The 21770-nt window shown below is 45.4% G+C and overlaps 1 protein-coding gene across 1 annotated transcript in view; it reads right to left on the bottom strand.

Moving 5' to 3' along the window:
• hpse2 (heparanase 2) overlaps nucleotides 1-21770 on the bottom strand; it is a 121683-nt gene that overhangs the window by 18424 nt on the left and 81489 nt on the right. Inside the window, exons 7-9 of the mRNA XM_083775341.1 lie at nucleotides 15372-15465; nucleotides 12975-13081; nucleotides 12000-12114 (exon numbers count right to left, since the gene is read on the bottom strand). Coding sequence (XP_083631467.1) covers nucleotides 12000-12114; nucleotides 12975-13081; nucleotides 15372-15465 — 316 coding nt within the window. The remainder of the gene's footprint in view (nucleotides 1-11999; nucleotides 12115-12974; nucleotides 13082-15371; nucleotides 15466-21770) is intronic.

A 21770-nucleotide genomic window follows, 5' to 3' on the forward strand; every position in this document is an offset into this window, starting at 1 on the left:
TCGATACAGATCTTGTATATATCAGCTGTTTTCACTATTCATTGTACGATGAAATGGGGCTTAAGTGGTAAAAAACTGTCTGCGAAGGGGGCGAGAACATGGTCTGGCCTTAATTGCAATTTGTGCGGCACTAAAGTGAATTATACAGTGAGATATCAGCTGATGTCTTCAATCCTGATGGTCTTTGGTCTGGAGATTCAACCACGGAGTATTTCACTCGTCTCAGAGAGCAACGGAGATGTTCTTCTGGTTGTCTGGCATGGAATGTCTATTGCTGTCTGCCCCCTCCTGCGAACACGTGCACGGCACATAAACACACTATGGAAGCACCAGAAGTGTCCTTTCTTACATCTGACAAAAGATGAGAAACCCCCATGCACGTTGCACGCACACACACACACACACACACACACACACACACACACACACAAGGGCCGTGCAGAGAGCACTGGGGGGGCAGGGGCTCAAACTCCAGAAAAGGGCACATGTGTGGGCGCGCTTAGCGCGCGCCGATTTTTGGGGGTGGTCTTTTTGTGGAGTCCTTCCCTTGCGCCATTTCATGTCATTGGACAGTAAAATAAGCAATATGTTCTCATTAGTCTGAAACTAAAACTGACTGATGGCAGATTAAAAGATAATTCATTATGATAGTGGAATTTATCATTACTTGTCAAATGGAGGGCCAATGGCACTTATTGGCCCCCCACACAAGCCCTTATTGGCCCCCCACACAAGCCCTTATTGGCTCCCACATAAGCCCTTATTGCCCCCCCACACAAGCCCTTATTGACCCCCACATAAGCCCTTATTGCCCCCCACACAAGCCCTTATTGGCCCCCCATATAAGCTCCCCCCCCCCACATAAGCCCTTATTTGCCCCCCCCCACACAAGCCCTTATTTGCCCCCCCACACAAGCCCTTAATGGCCCCCTCACAAGCCCTTATTGCCCCCCCCACAGGCCCTTATTTGCCCCCACACAAGCCTTTATTGGTCCCCCACACAAGCCCTTATTTTCCCCCACACATAAGCCCTTATTTGCCCCCCACACAAGCCCTTATTGGCCCCCCACACAAGCCCTTATTGGGCCCCCACACAAGCCCTTATTGGCCCCCACACAAGCCCTTATTGGCCCCCCACACAAGCCCTTATTGGTCCCCACTGTCCCACATAAGCCCTTATTGGTCCCCCATGCACATAAGCCCTTATTGGTCCCCCAAACAAGCCCTTATTGGTCCCCCACACAAGCCCTTATTGGTCCCCACATAAGCCCTTATTGGCCCCCACATAAGCTCGTATCCCCCCCCCCGCCCCCACATGTCCTTATGTGGCAAAAAAAATAAGAAAAAATAAAACTTTTGTTTGCCCTTTCCCTCAGGAAAAAGAATAATAAATAAAATAAACGTTTTTGATGGTGATCAAGCCCCCCTAGCCCAACCCTCTGCATGTGCCTGACACACACACCCACACACACACACTTAAAACATATGCACACAAGACATGTTTAACCACTTTGTTATTACTGTATTTCAAAACTGGTACATGTGGGAGTGAGCCGCCATGTTAAAGGTACGGGGTAACGAATACTGCACGACGAGTTGGACTGATATGACATTGAGAATACGGAGCCAGAGATGAAAAGCAAGGACTTATTTAGAAATGGCCCAGGAAAATGCATTATGATTTTAGGCAACATGTCGGACTATACTCCAAAATGGACAAAGGCACCCTGTGTGGTGCCCCCTCAAGGGGAACTCTTGGTAGGGAGATAGGGACAATTAATAATAATAATAATCTTTATTGTCCCGAAGGATATTTGTCTTCACAGTCTGTTCAAACACCCACATCAAAAACAACTAGAAAAAGTGCCCTTCTGGGCACAGGTCTCCACCAGGATTCTTCCTCAGCCTAGTGGGAATATGCGTGCACAGTTTCATCGCAATCGGACGCTGCGTTGAGGAGTTGTGGCGATTTGTACAAAGCGGGCTACTCCTGAAAACTGTAGGAGCCAATCGTGGCCAATCAGGATGGAATGTGAGAAATCAAACAAACCTGTCTTGATCACATGACTATGGAGATCATGTGTACCGATTTGCGTGAAATTTGGATAAAATCTGAAGGAGTAATAATATAAAACGTGTTTTACATATGTGGGCCTCCTGGTGGCGCTATAAAGAGCAGATGTGAAAAATTCCAGACAAAGGTTTTTCCTTGGCCTCTAGGGAGTTGGCATACAAAGTTATCCACAGATCCGTGCAGTTAGAGGTAAAAACACTTTTCGGCCAGTTATAGCGCCACCTTGAGGCTGAGTTGAAATTGTTCATGTGGCATTTCGTCCTCGGCCTAGTGGGAATGTGGGTGCACAATTTCACGGAAATCACGCAATGTGTTCATGATTTGCAGCATTTTGTTTGAAACTGAGCACTCCTGTGAACTTTGGAAGCCAATCTTAACCAATCAGGATGGAGTGTGAGAAATCTGAAAGACCGGTTTCGTTGAATGGCTCTAGAGAGACTGTGTACCAATTTGCGTGATGTTTGGACAAAATCTGTAGGTGTACTGTGCAAAAACTTGTTTTGCACAAAGCGGCCTCCTGGTGGCGCTATAACAGGCCGTTCTGGAAAGTTTGGGGCAGAGGTTCATCGTTGCAAAATTTGGCATCGACCGTGTTAACGGTGGCCGAGATTAGCTGCTCACGGACACACGGACGGACACACGGACGGACACACACACGGACGGACGGACGGACGGAGTGCAAAACATACTCTCCCCCCATGCCTTCGGCCTGGTGGAGACAACAAATAGCACATAACACCAAGACAATACAAAAACATGAGGTCCCCACACTATACAGAACCATCCTATCGGCGGGTCAGTTTGTTTAACGCCGTGATGGCTGAGGGGACAAAACTCCTACTAAAACAGACCTTTTTCCACAGCAAGGTTCTGTATCTTTGTCCAGATGGCATGAGGTTAAAAAAGCGATACAGAGGATGATCAGAGTCATTTGATATTGAAAGTGCTAACCGTGTAATGGTCTTATTGTTCATATCAGAAAGTGTGGATGTAGTAGGGAGTCCGATGATCTTGGAAGTAATACGGGTAATACTGAACAGGCATGGACAGTATGAACATGCGGTACAGAATTTGGTCTCATAGAACATGAACATGAAACGCACCAGAGATTTATCAAACCTCAAGCAAACCATCAAGCAAACAATTATGGAGAATCATTAAGGAGCCAAACAATTAACCTTTAGTGTCTGGCTAATTAGAGTAAACGAGAGTCTCAGTCTGCCCGCTTCAGACCTTGTTAATTCCTGAGATTTCAAAGATCAAAGTATGAGGTTACACCATTAAACTTTATCCAGGGGGAGGTTTACCAGTATAGAATCCAATGGTTTCAATTTAACAGTATTAGACAAGAGGTTAACAATGTTCAGTATGTTCTAATTAGGTTGCCCACAACGAGGTATAACGAGAAAACAGCCATTAAAAAACACACGTCCAACACAAGTAAAATGCTCTGTTTAATTAAAGCTGCAATCCGTAACTTATTTGATGGAATAAAAGGTTATTTTAACCAATCTGTAAGGTAAGAGTGCTGTATGTTAATACGATATACAGTAACTAGCTTTGCAGAGGTCTCTCTACTCTTGCATTGAGGCATTTAGACCATACTGCACAAAGCTCATGAGTGCAAGCAAAGATTTCTACCTTGAGGTAGAAATGTAGTCTCCCATGTGGGGAGGCCCACGTTTGAATCCCCATGGGTAGGATATCCGACTGCAGCTTTAACTCCAAGTACTGCACACTTGTGGTCATAACTGTTGTCAAGGCGTGGAACTCTAAATGGGTATAGCAAGAGACAAGTGTGAAGATGGTTGCAAGCTGGTGCGTTTTTTCACTGCGTTTTGCGGATCCGAAAGTAGTACTCAGCCTGTCACCACACCCCACTAGACAGCTGCGGAAAATTGATAAAATCAACCCCAGAAACTGCACCATCGATAGGATGGTTCTCTTCGGTGGCAGTGCATGTGCAAACGTGATTGACATAACTTCTCTGAAATTCGCTCCGATATTCGGCCCGAAAAAAGAAAACAAACGCACCAGTGTGCAAACACCTTGAGTAATGGATTGGGGCCATGAAGAAGCTGCAACCTTTGAAGGGACGCACAGTGCCGGTCAGCGAGAGGCAGGGAAATCCCATTGAGGAAACCCGACTATATAAGTTCCTCCTTCCTGCCACAAAAGCACAACATCCTTGGACCACTCAGTCCATAGTGGCATGCAGGTCTCTCCCTCACATCATGAAAACAGACAACTCATGAAGGGACAACTGTATATAGCTCCGAGCTTTACATCCAGGGGAGAGATGTGAAAGACAGACAGCGAGTGAAAGAGAGCGATTGAAGAGATGGACGGGCGATGTCGAAGGGCCAGGGGGGGATGAAAGCATAGCAGGGAGGCGGGGTGGGGCGGGGCGGTCGGGAGGACGTCGAGTGGGTCAGGCAGGGGTTGGACCGGGGTCCACAGTTTACCAATGGGGAGTGATTTGAGGAATGGGGCCAGGTCATAAATTTCCTGGGCAGAGGACAGGTTGGCCCTGCAGTGAATTCTCCCAGCAGGTAGGCCCGCGCAGCCTCCAGACATCCAGCCATGTTAAAAGCATTGTGATCCTAGCGGGAGACCCATCATTCCCAGACTAAATAATGCAGACGGAGAGGTGAGGGAAAGGGAGCAGGGGGGAAAAACAGTATGATCTGAGCAGCACCGAACCAAAAACATCTCTCCAAGGAAATCACAAACATTACCAGGAAGAGAATAATTTAATCAGCAAAAACATACTAATGCCATTATATTGTAGAAAATATATAAATGATGTTGTTGGTGTGTCGTTTTTTCTCTTTGTTTTCTTATAATAAAGCTACCATTCGTAAGTTGCAAATACCTCTTTCCGTTGGGAGAGGACAAGGCTCTCCCAACGGAAAGAGGTAATTGCAACTGTAACACCTGGGATTTGAACCCTCCATGGCATCCTGCACAGGAAACCAAACATCTACCGTGCAGTCAAGAGGGAAACCTCCCTCCGCCTGGAAAGATGTCAGCCTGCAGGTCATCTTGTATCATATAAGTTACTTCCAGTGGTAGAAAAAGTATTCACATTTTTGAGCGGTGCCTACAGTACAGTACAGTACAGTACAGTACAGTACAGTACAGTACAGTACAGTACAGTACAGTACAGTACAGTACAGTACAGTACAGTACAGTACAGTACAGTACAGTACAGTACAGTACAGTACAGTACAGTACAGTACAGTGTTAGGGTTACCTAAACCACTGCAAATATGTACTCATTTACATGAACATACTCTACCTACTAGTTACAGTTACGTATATTACATTAACATGTACTCTACCATACTGATTCAGATACAGAAACAGATAAAAATCACTCCTAGATAAATCTCCTGGCCTGAAGACAGGTTGGCCCTGCACTGAATACTCTCAGCAGGCATAGGCCCGCGCGGGCTCCAAACGGCCAGCCAAAAATAGGACTGAAATAAAGTCCAGTAACACAGTAGGTGTGGGAGATACATATTTCTTCCATGCTCATTATCCTGCATTGTGAAAGCAATGATTTAGGTCCCCTTAATGCAAACCACCCAGCCCTGCTCTGGCTTAAATAAGACATTCTCCATTTTTAGACATCCACTGGCCTGTGTTTGATAAATCATTTCTACGAGCATGGCAGGTGGTAGCGTTTCATCACTAACTCTCGCGCGCTCTCTCTCTCTCTCTCTCTCTCTCTCTCTCTCTCTCTCTCTCGCTCTCTCTCTCTCTCTCTCTCTCTCTGGACCAACCGACGGCGAAACATCCACGATTTTGTAACCCAGTGTCAATTATCTAATCCTGGGCTATACCTGAGTGCAAGCCGCTTCTTTTCACCTGACAGGGGGGAGTTTCCCTGGCTGGACGTATAGCACGTGGAAGGAACATGTTATTCCAACCAGTTCCTTTCCCCTCCATCAGGTGCCCCGGACACGGAGGAGAACATGTGAGGGTACCTACCCGAGGGGACACGGGGGAGAACATGTGAGGGTACCTACCCTAGGTGACACAGGGAGAACATGTGAGGGTACCTACCCGAGGGGACACGGAGGAGAACATGTGAGGGTACCTACCCTAGGTGACACAGGGAGAACATGTGAGGGTACCTACCCGAGGGGACACGGGGGAGAACATGTGAGGGTACCTACCCTAGGTGACACAGGGAGAACATGTGAGGGTACCTACCCTAGGTGACACAGGGAGAACATGTGAGGGTACCTACCCTAGGGGACACGGGGGAGAACATGTGAGGGTACCTACCCTAGGTGACACAGGGAGAACATGTGAGGGTACCTACCCTAGGGGACACGGGGGAGAACATGTGAGGGTACCTACCCGAGGGGACACGGGGGAGAACATGTGAGGGTACCTACCCTAGGGGACACGGGGGAGAACATGTGAGGGTACCTACCCGAGGGGACACGGGGGAGAACATGTGAGGGTACCTACCCTAGGGGACACGGAGAACATGTGAGGGTACCTACCCTAGGGGACACGGGGGAGAACATGTGAGGGTACCTACCCTAGGGGACACGGGGGAGAACATGTGAGGGTACCTACCCTAGGGGACACGGAGGAGAACATGTGAGGGTACCTACCCTAGGGGACACAGGGAGAACATGTGAGGGTACCTACCCTAGGGGACACGGGGGAGAACATGTGAGGGTACCTACCCTAGGGGACACGGGGGAGAACATGTGAGGGTACCTACCCTAGGTGACACAGGGAGAACATGTGAGGGTACCTACCCTAGGGGACACGGGGGAGAACATGTGAGGGTACCTACCCGAGGGGACACGGGGGAGAACATGTGAGGGTACCTACCCTAGGGGACACGGGGGAGAACATGTGAGAGTACCTACCCGAGGGGACACGGGGGAGAACATGTGAGGGTACCTACCCTAGGGGACACGGGGGAGAACATGTGAGGGTACCTACCCTAGGGGACACGGGGGAGAACATGTGAGGGTACCTACCCTAGGGGACACGGGGGAGAACATGTGAGGGTACCTACCCGAGGGGACACGGGGGAGAACATGTGAGGGTACCTACCCTAGGGGACACGGAGGAGAACATGTGAGGGTACCTACCCTAGGGGACACGGGGGAGAACATGTGAGGGTACCTACCCGAGGGGACACGGGGGAGAACATGTGAGGGTACCTACCCTAGGGGACACGGGGGAGAACATGTGAGGGTACCTACCCTAGGGGACACGGGGGAGAACATGTGAGGGTACCTACCCGAGGGGACACGGGGGAGAACATGTGAGGGTACCTACCCGAGGGGACACGGGGGAGAATATGTGAGGGTACCTACCCTAGGGGACACGGGGGGAAACATGTGGGGGTTCCTACCCTAGGGGACACGGGGGAGAACATGCAAACTCCACACAGAAAGGCCCTTTCGAAAACCCCACCTATAGGGTATGCGCACTGATGACGCGGAAGAGAGAACACGCCCACAGCACCCACAGGCTCCCCAGCGCGAATCGAACCCAGGACCTTCTAGCAGTGAGGCGAATGCGCTGCCGAAAACACAATGAAGCCATTTTAGAATAATGGTACGACTAACAAAGACCGACGCTCACTCTTAGTAATTGCCATCCCGGCCTTTAAATTAAAACTTTGTCCGAATAATATAATAATAATATTATAAATATATTAATATTACCAGAAACACTGGGTTTTATGAGCAAAATAAGAACATCATAATGGTGTATAAAAAAAGCAAGTCAAACAGTCTTGTTTTTGGCAGCAAATTTCTGTTTTAGTGATAGTTTTCATTTAGTTTTAGTCACATTTTAGTCACCTGGAATGTCTTAAATGTTAGTCTAGTTTTAGTCTTGAATTACTAGTGCTTGTTTTGTCCTCGATTATGTATGAATGTACTTGTTGTATTGTTCTGTATTTGCTGTATGTTGCTGGACCCCCTCGAAAACGAGATGATACATCTCAAGGGGATATCCTTTTCTCAATAAAGGTTCATATATATAGTTACTTTTGATTTGAATAATATTATTGAGTCAAAACACATTAGTTTAGCTATTTGAAAATAGCACACCTACCAGCAAATCTACAAGCGTGTAGATCTGCCATTTCCAAAAGATTTTTTATACATTATGAATCCTTGTGAAATGGGACTTTCTGCAAAATGAATACTTTTACTTTTGGCACTTTAGCAAACTTTCCTCAAGTACGTTTTTAATACATCAATTTTTACTTGTAATTGCATATTGTGCTATTGCTACTTTTACTTATAAGTAAAACGTGTGAGTATACTTCTTCCACCACTGATCACTGTTGTTAGTAAGGAAAATCCAAATAATCAAGGCTCCCGTCAGTCAGAGAGAACCAGACACTCAGCTTGTCATGATTTCCTTCAAACATGCACAGCTCTTGACCCGCGGGTTCAAGGCGCTTCCTCGCGTGACAGCATTTTCAACAAATAGCCTCACAGCATGCAGTCTTGATTTTAACAGCAAAATTCATAGTCTCTTGAATAGTTTTCATTTAGTTTTAGTCACCTGTTTTAGTGGAATCTACAGTTGATTTATTCGACTGAAAGGCACTTTGGTGGGCCTTGATGCCGTCGCACTAGCCGATCTACAAGCTCACAACGCGTCGCAGAGCTTGTAGATTTTCAGCATGCAACCAAGGGTAAAATGATCTGATACTGGATCTCTTGTCCACTAGTCCCTTCCTAACATGTTTGGAAGGGACTGTTTTTTATTTGTTGACGAAATTGCCAATATATTTAGTCATATAGTTTTAGTCATCATTTAGTTTTCGTCAGTGAGAAATGTAGTCGACGAACATTTTTTTGTATTAGTCAACAAAATCAACACTGCTTGACGATGCCTGTCATGACAGAATCTTCAACAAAATACTCACAGACACACTGCGACCGTGAAAGAAGTGTTGTGATCATTTTCTTGTGCATCATGCTCAATTTGAAATACTTACACTGTCAGTATTAAATTAAAGCAGTGATGAATGATAATAAAATTCAGTTATCATAAAATCTTGTCATTTGGGCCCTCCCCCCCCCCCTTTTTCAGCCTACGGTACACCAAGTCTCTTCACAAAAAATAGCTTATTGCCCAAGTTCATAGCGCATCACCCTGTGAGCTTGTAGATCGGCTATATCTGGTGAATGTTCCACTCAGAATATAGGGATGCTGGTGTAAAGGCCAGGTATTAACGATCGGTCCTAATTGGAAGCAGATATACAAGTAGTTTTCATGTCAATGAGAGTGTCTGAAGGAAGTATACCCAGATAGAATCTTCCCTGTTCCCTGTAAACAGAGCATAACCTCAATTATCCAGGAGATAAACGTCATGGTCTCATCTACTGGAACAGTAGCGAGAATGGCCATTAAACAAACCCACGGCAGCTGCTTTTAAAATCACTGTCCCAATATGAAAGACTGCCCTTATGTTGTTTTTGTATCCTCTTTTAAAATTGTTTCGTCCCACTTTTAGCTAGAGATGTCTGATCGTCTGGCTACGCGAGACTCACATCAATTGTGTGAAATATGAACCCAACAACTAATCTAGGCCCATAAGATGATCAGGTAAATATTAGGATCATGAGGGGTGAACGAGTTGCAGCACATGCATACCCTTTTAGAAATGGCCATCATTTGGAAATATGTTGTAATAAGACCCCAATCTTTCCATGATGTACCCCATGCAGGTTGCTCAAGTACACCTGGTTTGGAACCACGGCTGAATAGGTTCGTTGCACCCCTGCCTTAGCATGGTCCAGTATAGTCTCCATGCTGCTACAGAGGAACGTGGGACTGGATCGATCCACTTCACACAGTGTTGCAGGGGGACGTCGCTAACATGCCAGTGCGTACCGGTGTCTCGGGTTTCAGATCTCTCACCGGCCAACGGTTCAGCACAGAGAAGTGCACAGTTTGCGATGGGGGACGAGGGGAGCGGTGACACGGTCCCGAGCCACTGACAAAGGGCTAAGGTTACACGGCATTTGGCCCCCACGTCCAGCCTCTCAACGCCACTATAATGCCTTTCATCTCAGCTAATAGCTCCCACGGGAAAGAACAAGAGGTGCCAGTGAGGCAGGCTAGAAAGGCTGGGTACAGAGCATACCCTAAACTTAAGCTTAAAAAATGATATTGACAACACTTTTATGTAGTAATAAATAATACAATGAAGAACGAAAAAACATTGCATGGATGCACCTGGGACGTATCCTCAGTGATGTATCCCAAGGTCATCTGGGTTTCGGGTCTCGCAACATCATACCCCTCACTCAGGTGACCCAGGACTTGATCAGGTGATCAAGTCCCGACTTTTGGCCAAGTAGCTACCCACGATCAGTCCCATTAGGGAAAGACAGGGCCACACAGTCCGCCGCTCCCGAACTACTCTGCCGGGACTGAGAGGTCTGGCGCGTGGAAGGACTATAGGCTCTGTGGGTTGACTCCTGTCCAGGCCCCTCCTACGTCTCACCAAGTCCACTCCTGCTCTCACCAGGTGCAGCCAGGACCTGTGCGTTGCACTAGACTCACAGCACCAGACACTTCATTCAGGAGCGGCAGATTCTTGGGCCACAATGGTTCCGCAGGCTCCACCAGGGCCAACGGTGGCTTGAATGGCCCTCCTAAAGGCCTTACCGTGGGCTGTTGGGCCTCCTCCTCACGGAAGACACAGGCTGGGTTGCCAACCCATACTGCTCCCAGGTGCCGTCTACATTTCGGCTGTCACCTGTCTCTCCGGTGGTCACCAGTCTATAACCGGCTGTCACATTCCTGTCACATTCCTACGAGTCACTAAATAGAACTAAGAACGAAAATACAATACAATGAAAATAATACTTCCCCAGAGCTGTCTAAAGGTATACTGTATGCCGAATAGCCTATCCCTTTTTCCCATTTTTTATCATTTTGGCAGGTCCAAAAATGTTTTGGTTACACCTGTAAGCTGACATCCACTATTATCCGCGTTGCTTTAGTCTTCATTGGGGAAGGTTTTCCATTCAAAAATGCTTGCTGTCAGGTGGCGAGTTACAAAGGTGCGAACCCATCGGCAAAAAAAGGAAAAACAACGCCCTCTGCTGTTTGTTTGCTTTGAATTTGCCTCTGGGGGCAGGCTTCATTAGAATGTGTATAACAGGAGGTTGGCCCGTGTGGCCCACCCTCAGCCCTCCACTGTGGTGCGCCTGTGTTTTCATTCCCACTATCAACAATGTATACACTTTCTGAATGGCCCTGCTGACAGATTCGGTAGCGCAGCTCAGAATCTGTTCTTGAGAGATTACAAAAGGTGCTGCCCTTTTAGATGTGACTTGAAAATAAGGAAGTACGACATTGAAGAATGTTGTCTACCCAAACTACACGCTCATCACAACGTGTCGCGAAGGGACACATTGGGTGAGCTTGGAGATTGGCAACGTTTGTGCCATTTGTGTGCTATTTTCATGTGACAAAGACGTGAGATGAGAGATGAATCCCTGAGGGGAAATTGAAGTGTTACAACAGCATAATGTGGCACATAAAAAGCTAAAACTACTGGACAAACAGAAGAACACAACAGACACAAGTGGACATAACATAACCACACAAGACCAGGACCACCAAGGACCATATGCCATTTGGGGGAGGCAGTTCTTATGCATTAGCATTGTATAGTCTGATAGCAGTTGGCATGAAAGAGAGTCTGTATCGCTCCGTATGCATCCTCGGGGGGAGTGTGAGCCTATGGCTGAAGGTGCTCACCCTATCCTGTAGCATACCATTACCACTGCATAAAGCAGAACGCTGGCCACAACAGACTGGTAAAACATCACTAGTAGCAACTAGTAGCAACAGGTTAATAATCAAAGCTGTGCTGAAAAGAACGGGAGATGCGGGAGAGACTCACAGGTAAAGGGTTGAACTGCTGGTCCACCAGGTGAGCGTAGCCGTAGTCGAAGAATGAGTGACGCAACACAACATTGATCCCCTGAACGGCAGCCATGCCCAGCGTGTTGAGCCACCTGCAATGTAAAGCAAGATGCACACACACACACACACACACACACAAAAACAACATCGATCAAACCTTTTAACAAATAATGAGCTTTAATTGACGTAGATAAGATAAGTGTTAATTGGATCATTTTAATGTTAGTGTTCCAGCCAAAGTGGATGGATGCACCGCGGAGGAGTCAAACCCCAGTCTCCACAGTGATGGACAGGAATTTTACCCTTGCAACACTCAAGCCAACTTAAGATATTATTGAAAAATAGCAGATCTACAAGCTCACTGAAATAGCGCGGCACTCTGTGCCCCTCTAAAGGCCTATCCATTCCAGTGTTTCGGTTAAGAGCTGACCACCGAAACTGTGGTTAGTAAAAACAGAGAGATGTTTTGGGTGAGTGGTGAGGTCATGTTGTAGTTTTCGGTGGTTTTCATGGATAGGCCTTTAGAGGGGCATGGACTGAAATTTCTAAAAGGGCACTCTTATACAGATACAGGTGCAGGGAAGTGAGGGCACTGCACTCAACTATAGTGTAATCAAGTCTTTACTGTGGCGTATGGTATGGATTTCTACACAGAGGGCAATTCTTTCAACAAAGAATTCTGCACTCAAGTTGAGAGTTTCGGAAATTGTCTTAAAAGGCTGCCTTCTGGTACGGCATGGAAAGGGGGCATTTGCATTTATTTTACCATAGTAAATGCTGAATTCATAGAGTGGAGAGGCCTTTTGTTTTTACAGACGGGTAAAGAGGCAGCAGGGGCTGAAGCCCCCTTTGATGTCTACATGTGCGCTCACATGCCTATAGCGCCGCGTCACAAATGACACATAACGGGAGAACGTGGTGCATGGAGCCGTATACTAAGCAGTATACTTACAGGAACCCGGCAGCGTACGTGTCAGACAGATTGTTGATGCCTCCGGCCCATGCAGGCCCCACTCCACCCAGCCATACTTTCTTTCCCGGAGCGTGTGTGTTCACTACCTGGAAGGATGAGGACACAAGCATCACAGTGACAGACAGGTCAATACGTCACTGTGTCCACCAGGGGTCCTTGAGGCAGTTCCAGGGGGTCCCCAGCTAAATGATAGTTTGGAACCAAATGGGCCCTTCTTGGTCAGTAACTCTGAGAGGGTCCATTTGGTTCCATTTTGTACACTCTCAGAGTTAAATTAACATTGATTTTACAATATAAATTGGGGTCTCAGAGATATAAATGCCATTAAATGTGGGGTCTGTAAATATTGTATGGCAAACTAAGGGTCCTGAGAATCACTACTAGAGCCGAAAAAATCTTCTCGGTCCGCAGGCATGAGTGTCACTTGGGGATCCTTGACATGAAAAAGTTTGGGAACCACTGCACTACCAAATATTATGAAAAGCATGATTCATACATTACTAAGCATTAGTGAACACAGTTGTAAGTATTTGCTATTAAAGTTTAGTTTCTAATTAACTTTGCAGGCTTTGGTTTGGTTATTATTACAAAACATACATTAACCAATTCAGCCATATACATACAGTACATTGGCTATTTGAAAATAACCGCAAGCTCACAAGTAGATCGACTATTTTCAAATGATTTTCATACATTAAAAAAGAAAGTGTATGTATGTGATGTTTTAACCATTGAAAAACATAAAAATTGTTCAACTATAGCTGATCTACATTGACACGGCTATTGTAACTATTCAAAAATAGACAAAAAAAAAAGGCAAAGTATTTTGTCTTACTGTACCACATGCTGTTTACATTTCCGACTAATAAAGTATTCAATAACAATCAATCAAAACATTCAGCAAAAAATATGCAATCATTCGGCGAAAATGCATGGTCTACCAGTATCGGTATATTCACTATTTGATGTACAGTATAAGTACATCAGCGTTTAAATGGTTAACGGGGAAAACAAAATATTGAGAATCTGAAATTTGCTTTGGGAAAAGCACATCACTGTGCTGCCTGTTCCAACTGGCTCAGCACCAGTAAAAACAGGACATCTCACTCCTTCTAAATTACTTTGAGGGCAATTAGAAGAATCCATTATCTAGGAGTAACGCTGCTAAGTTCTCCCGTCCAGGCTTTTCACTGCTTTGAAACCTGACGCCGGCAGTATCTCAGACACTTTATTATCGATAAAGCAAATGCTAAACAGATGCACTGATTCAGAGATGCGTGCGGCTGTACAATGTCACACATGCTTTCAGCCGATCAGCAAAGTGTCTGAGACCTATGGACATAATTCTGTTTTGCGTTTTGGAGTTTAAAGCCTCCTCCGCTGAGAATGCTCACTCCTGTTGTCCTGCGGCATGAGAGAACTTTGGCACCGGCCCTTGGCTTCAGCTTAGCGAGTCTGCTGCAGCAGCAAGCGTTGGTAATATTACCTCATTGTGAACACTACCCACACACCCTGAAACACTTGTGCAGCACACATGTGTCAGTGTACGCTCGCAAGACACAGGGATGTAAGCTGATATACAGCCTGGCAAGACCTGGTCAAAGGGAAACTAAACGTAAGTCTCTCGAATGAAAATAAGCCCACTCGCTGTCGCCTCTCTTAACTCAACTCAACTTAGTTTATGTAGCCCTTAATCACTGTTACAGGGATTCATAGACTCATATTTAACAAAGAAAACAAACAACGCACCTTGTCAAAAATGTGCCTGAGGGGGCTTTGAAATAGTGGCACAGGCGTTCGATTCACACTTGGTATGGAAGATTGAGGAGTGCGCAACACTCTTGAAAACAGTATTGCATTGCGGGTTTGAGCTGACAGGCCCTTTTTGATGTTTTAAAATTATATTATTTTCAGGGGCATGTTATGTGGTCAAGTGTGGGTCATGACCGAAAGAATAAGGTTGTTGCCGAAATGAGTCTTCTTCGACGGGTGGCTGGCATCTCCCTTAGATATAGGGTCGCCTGGAAAGGAGCCAGCTTAGGTGGTTCGGATATCTGGTTAGGATGACTCTCGGGCGTCTCCCTAGGGAGGTCCTCGATGCACGTCCCACTGGGAGGAGACCCCGGGGCACACATCGACTCACTGGCTTTGGGACGTCTCGGGATCCCCCTAGGAGGAAGTCACTAATGTTGCTCTGGAGAGGGATGTCTGGAGCTCTCTGGTGGAGCTGTTGTCCCCGTGACCCGACTACGGATAATCAGTTAAAGATGGATGGATGTCATGTGGTATACCTGAACAGCCTTTGTGATCTACTGGTAGATCGCGTTCTATACCACCCCTGAAGGCTTGATAATGTAAGCTGACCTTAACTCTTACCTTGATGACTTTACCGATCTGTTCCGTCAGCGTGTCCAACAGCCGTGTTTTCAAGAAGTCCTCCACCCGGTTGACTCTGCCATCCATGTAATAACTGTAAGGGCAAAAAGAAAGACAGAGGATTGTCCATGTATTGCCTGCACTCACTGCGTGCGATTACTATTGCTTAATTTGCACTTGAAAATGGCTGATCTACAGTACAAGCTCTCAACAAGCTCACAATGCGTAATACTCATCTCATTATAACTGCAACAAATTATGACCAATATATCAGAGCACAAATCATGTGTATAATGCAATGTATGAGTATAATTTTCTGTCAAAATGCGGGCACACAGAACACAAGAGCTGAAACTACACAGATGGCACAGAGATTGAGACATCAAACCACAGACGTTGTGTGTGTGTGTGTGTGTGTGTGTGTGTGTGTGTGTGTGTGTGTGTGTGTGTGTGTGTGTGTGTGTGTGTGTGTGTGTGTGTGTGTGTGTGTGTGTGTGTGTGTGTGTGTGTGTGTGTGTGTGTGTGTGCGTGTTTGTGCGTTCATATCCCTTGCGTTGTGTTTGTATGTAGCTGCATGTGTGCAAGAGCCAAGAGAAATAGTCAAGAGATTGATTGCTATGGTGAGAAGACATTATTGGGAACTTGTGGCCCGTCGGTCCAGAGGAGCATTTCTAGAGGAAGCTTCTCCAAAACAACATCTCAAGACAGGCGACGGCCAGCTTCCACCTCAACAACAGCCATAGCTGCAGACAACAGACACAGCAGAGAATCATGGCTAAAACTACAAGACATTCTACAGCTGTTGTAAGTGTGAGGCTACTTTGAAGCCATAGCTATTTCCAGAGGACATTGTGGAACTGGAACTGGAACTACAATAAAAAATACAAAGCTGCATTTGCATTTGCGGGATTTAGTTCTCAAAGTAACAATAGACTGAACTAGAAAGGGGTGCACCGTGGAGCGCATATCTGGAGGCCGGGTGGTCTAACCACGGAGCCTGTGTATGATATGGGTTACAGCCGTCGGGACTTGAGGAAGCAGTGAGGGGAAATTGCGCTTCTGACATACAGCTCAACTTGCATTTGTGCCGCCCCCTATCGGCAGAAGTGAAAGCGCTTTTCGAGGTTGTTTCCGCTCCCACGCAAAACTGTTGGAATAGCACTCATTGTCACATTATCCCTGAGATCACGTGTAATTTGGTTGCCAAACTCCTTTTTCTGTAACAAACTGTGACATTTGTAGCATTTGTGGTGTCTCCTAGGGGCCTAAGGGAAATGAGTGTTTCCGCTGCCTTGTCTAGAGGCCACTCAATACGTGATTCAATGTAGGGTCGATCGGGCAATGCATTACGTTTTTGGCATTCTTTGTAAAATTGGCCCCTCCCCCAACATTTTAAAGCCAATTATATCCAATTGGAATGGGACATTAAATGTCAGCATGAGACATGTTCATCTCATGACTCCAGAGACTACTCTATACGTGGAGCGATTTGTGCGAGGTCTGAGCAAAATCTGGAGAAGTAGTAGCAAAAAATGCTAAATGGTGTTTGTACAACTCATGGTTCAAGAGTTAATAGGCAAAACATAAAGTGGCATGAGGCTACACACACACACACTTAGCCCTGGATTTTGCTGCAGCCGAATACGGTGCCTCAGGCTGGTGTAGAAGCCCACATGACAAAAAGGCTGATGCTGGAATAACGTGTTCCTTCCACGCGCTACGTCCAACCAGGGAAACTCCCCCCTGTCAGGTGTAAAGGAGCAACTTGGACACTCAGGCATGAATTAAGGAAGCATGAGTTCAAGTCCGTTGCTCTCCCCTTGTCCCCCATATATGGGGACTAGGTTGGTGGAGGGTCTGTAGAGCCCAGGATCACATTAGATGATTGACACAGGGGTGAAAAATGGGTTACAAAATCGTGGGATAAAAAATAAAAAAAAAGGCTGATGCTGCCTTTAAAACAGGTTCCGTCCATCCGACGTGTCCACACGTCATAGGGAATCCAATCGACGGATGCATAGGAGGTGTGTACACGTCCTAGCGCATCCTCAATGAATATTCTGAACTTTTTCCTTTTTTTAATTTACTCTCGGCCACCGTACGCTTCGCACTTCAGTCATATTAGCGTCCCGTTCACTAGCAGAAAGAATGCCTTGTATCTGCTAATCCAGGGTTTCAGTATAGAAGCGGCCATGTCTTTCCAGCTCCCCAGAGCTCCTATTTTGAAGGCATCCCGGCACTGATTGTGATAAAGGACTCATCAATTTATTTTTGTGTTGTTTTCTGTTTTAAGAAAATCTGCTTCTGGTTTGTCTCAGATTTAAAGGGAGCATATTCCAAGCTGAAAAAGCTCTATGTAGAACAGTTCTCTTAATTCATACTATTTTGGTTGTGGGTTGGCACCACCAGATGACCATCAAACGCGCCTCCTCAGGAGACTTGGCTCAGATATGAACCCATTTGACTTGGCGTTAAGGAACCCGTAGCGACCACATGCCCTTGCTGACGTCGACCCCAGGCAGGGTTCGAACCCACAACCTTCCGCATGAAAGGCATTATGCTCTAACCACTACACTAGGGCAGCCCATATGAGCTGGACATCTGATACACGAAAAAATAATAAATTGTGAAAAGAATAACAACACAAAGTTAAAAATAAACACACAACATGCTTTCATGCCTCTATCTAACTAGTTGCCGTTTACATCTGTGTCTTTGCAGCATCCATATATGGCGAAGACGTTGATGGAATTTATTAATGAACATGTTGAGATCACAGTGACCTTCACCTTTGACTATACCTTCTGCTAATTAGTTCATCCTCCATGCAGTCCATGACAATGGATGTTTGTGCCAAATCAAATATGAGTTTGGAATAAAAAGTTAACCTAAACATAATTATAACCACCATGATAACCATAACCATAACTATAGAAATACTTGTTAAATGAAAAGTCAGACCCGTCTGAAGTGACTGTACTGTACTGTACTGTACTGTACTGTACTGTACTGTACTGTACTGTACTGTACTGTACTGTACTGTACTGTACTGTACTGTACTGTACTGTACTGTACTGTACTGTACTGTACAAGCCCTCCTCCCTGGCCTGTGTGTGTCTGTGTCTGTGTGTTAGGCTGTGCAACAGTGACACTTGGTGGTTAACAAACGCTATAACGCTAGTTTCATGCTCGGACACAGGGACACAGCCACACACATAGCTGTCTATAGGAGAGGTTGCACCACTCAAAAATCCTATATGGTTCTGAAACAGGGATAATGAAGAGGGAACTTGATGCAAGTACAGAACCTGTCCAAGAAACACCTTCCAGAGATGGTGGTGACAACATATCACCAAGTTTTACTACGGTCACCCATGAGACATGCTGTTTTTGCTGGACACTGCTAGAGAGATAACACCCAGATCATCTCTGATTTACTCTTCTGGAGACTCCCTGTCCAACTACCGGAGGAACTATAGGCCATTTACTTATCTACGTAGATGCTATAGCCAGAGTCGATGGACTCCGAGAGGAAGATCTGGCCAAAGCAATGGGAGATAAACCAGAGTGCAGTGCACAATTGTCTTTTATCTCGACTACGGTTGACAGATGATGAGAAATGCCACATTGCGGATGTACAGTACACCTCTGCCCGTCCAGAATGATGTAATATGTAGTGAAGACTACAGTACATACGGTTACATGCTACAGTTGATCCAGAAGTCCTGGTGGACATTTGTGCCAAATTTCATGAACTCCCCTCAAGGTGTTCCTGAGATATGATGGGAATGATGGACATACGGACGGAGGGGCGGAGGGATGGACAGCCCTAAGACATGGCTGTCTACCGGTGGAGGTAAAAAAATTGATTAAGGGGAAGGAACTGACATGTATATGAAAGCATGCAATGTCTACATTATCTCCAATGTCATTAAAACATTAGAGAACTTAACCGAATAATTGAGTCCATGTTGGCTAAGCATAATTGCACGATTTAAAAGGCATGGACGTTTTATTGTCATCATGCAACCTTTCTCCAGAGGCTGTTTTTGAACTGAATCTGCGCTTTAGAATGGCTTACAAATTAAATTATAACAGATAAGCTTGACAACAACAAATAGCCCATCCCAAGCAAATTGATTTTCATACCATACTTGAATTCTTGGAATCCAGTGTTTTGTTCCTCGAGAACACAACAAATCACGGTACAGTTTGGGGGAAATGCATGGCTGAGCTACCACGTATACAGTGAGGGGTAGTCAATGGGCTACACATGCCAGACCACCGGTATGGCCCTTTAATGGTGTGTAGGTAGAGTGAGTTATGGCAATCTGGGTGCAGCACTGCCGAATATTTCATGACATCACTGGAAGAAGTCATCAACATAGAGATGACTTCTGTAGCTTTTCCCCCCTGTCATGCATGACATTAATCCTCAATACAGAAACACTGAGCAATATCAAAGAGGTGCATTGACAGCTAAAAAAAAAACTCTTCAGTGCAGAGGATATCCAGACCCCGAGGTAATACATTCCATTTGACATGTGGACGAATCACATTGAAACCAAGATATGTTGGACTGGAACTCAGTTGGGAATTTTGGCTGAGTTACAAAAAGCACTCATACAGTTAACAACAGCAAGTTGGGGTTTCTTTCTGGTAATCTGAAGGTCACCGGTTCACCCCCCGGTCCGCCCAGTATACGTGTCAAAGTGTCCCTGGGCAAGACAGTAAACCCCTAACTGCTCCCTGGGCGCCGAATAGTGGTGTAAAGAAAATGTATCGATTCATGCAATGCATCGCGATTCTGCCGTGCAACTAGCAGCATTGCACAGCAATGTGACACACTCGATAATCGAAGCCTAAATATAATTATAATATAACACTGTATAGGCTATAATGTATCTAATATAATCCTAAATAAAATATTTTGTTCAGTATATCTGGCTGCTTGTATCGACTGATGAAAAGTGTGCCATGTTGTGCAGTAAAATAGAAAAGTGTGATGCATCGTAGAATCAAATCTTTACCTGGTGAATCGTAATCTAATTGAATTGTGCGGGCAGTGCCAATGCACACCTCTAGTGCTGGAGAAATGGCAATTCCTCACTGCACATAGGCATAGTTTTACTGAGGTTAGGGTTAGGCATAGTTTTACTGAGGTTAGGGTTATAGGCATAGTTTTACTGAGGTTAGGGTTAGGTTTAGGCATAGTTTTACTGAGGTTAGGGTTAGGTTTAGGCATAGTTTTACTGAGGTTAGGTTTAGGCATAGTTTTACTGAGGTTAGGGTTAGGTTTAGGCATAGTTTTACTGAGGTTAAGGTTAGGTTTAGGCATAGTTTTACTGAGGTTAGGGTTATATGCATAGTTGCAAAAAACGAGAACTGTCAATCACAGCGACTACTGGCCAATCTACTCCCTATAGAGCTGCGGTGGGACCCATAATAACGCGTGACTGACAAATACACCCAATAAACTAAAAGTGAACTAATTGTTTTCTTTTACTTTTTCTTTTTTTTCTGCGTGGTTAGATATAAGTTGAGTATACAGCATAATGGAAGAGAGTGAAGGAAATGAGCATACAGAGATGTCTTAAATCATCCTATCTGGAGGAAACTGGAGGGTGTGTCCTTAAGCCATAAGCCAAAATGTGAAACTGAAATATTTCAACTATCAACACGGCATCACAGATGCTTCACACAATGTTTTTATAGCACATCTACAGTATCACTTTTCCTGTCACTAATAGAGACAGAGAGACGTACATTCTGGCAGACAATCTGACCCCAAAATGTAAATCAGATTTGGTTGAGTTAGAAACTCTTTGCAAAGTACTTCCATGTTTACTTTTCGCTCCAATGCATTTGCCCATACCCCTACTACTACTATACTACCCCTTAACCCATTAAGATCCGGGGGCCGATTCTACAAGTAGTGCCTTCTAAATCAGTACTTCTCAAAAGTTTTTTGACCTAATGTGTGTTTAAAAAAATCAGACCCGTCTGAAGTGAGTGGTGCAACAGTGACACTTGGTGGTGACAATATGCTATGTCCGTGATCGGACACATAGGGACCCACACACATTCCGTGCTCGGACACAGGGAAACACACACATTCCGTGCTCGGACACACACACACACACACACACACACACACACACACACACACACATACACACACAAAAAATACTATGAAAACTATGAAAAAATGTAATATATACAATTAAACCTTTTCAAGATCTTTCATCTCAAGATGTTCAAAAATAGCAGATGCACAAGAGAGTTTTCTGAAAACGTTATGTTGCTATATATATACCTAAAATCTAAGATGACACAGATGCTGTCCCTATTTTAATCGATTATCACTGTCGGCACAGCCCAGGCAGCATGTCATCGCCA

The sequence above is a fragment of the Protomyctophum parallelum genome (genome assembly GCF_964188405.1).
Source record: "Protomyctophum parallelum genome assembly, chromosome: 10".
NCBI lineage: Eukaryota > Metazoa > Chordata > Actinopteri > Myctophiformes > Myctophidae > Protomyctophum > Protomyctophum parallelum.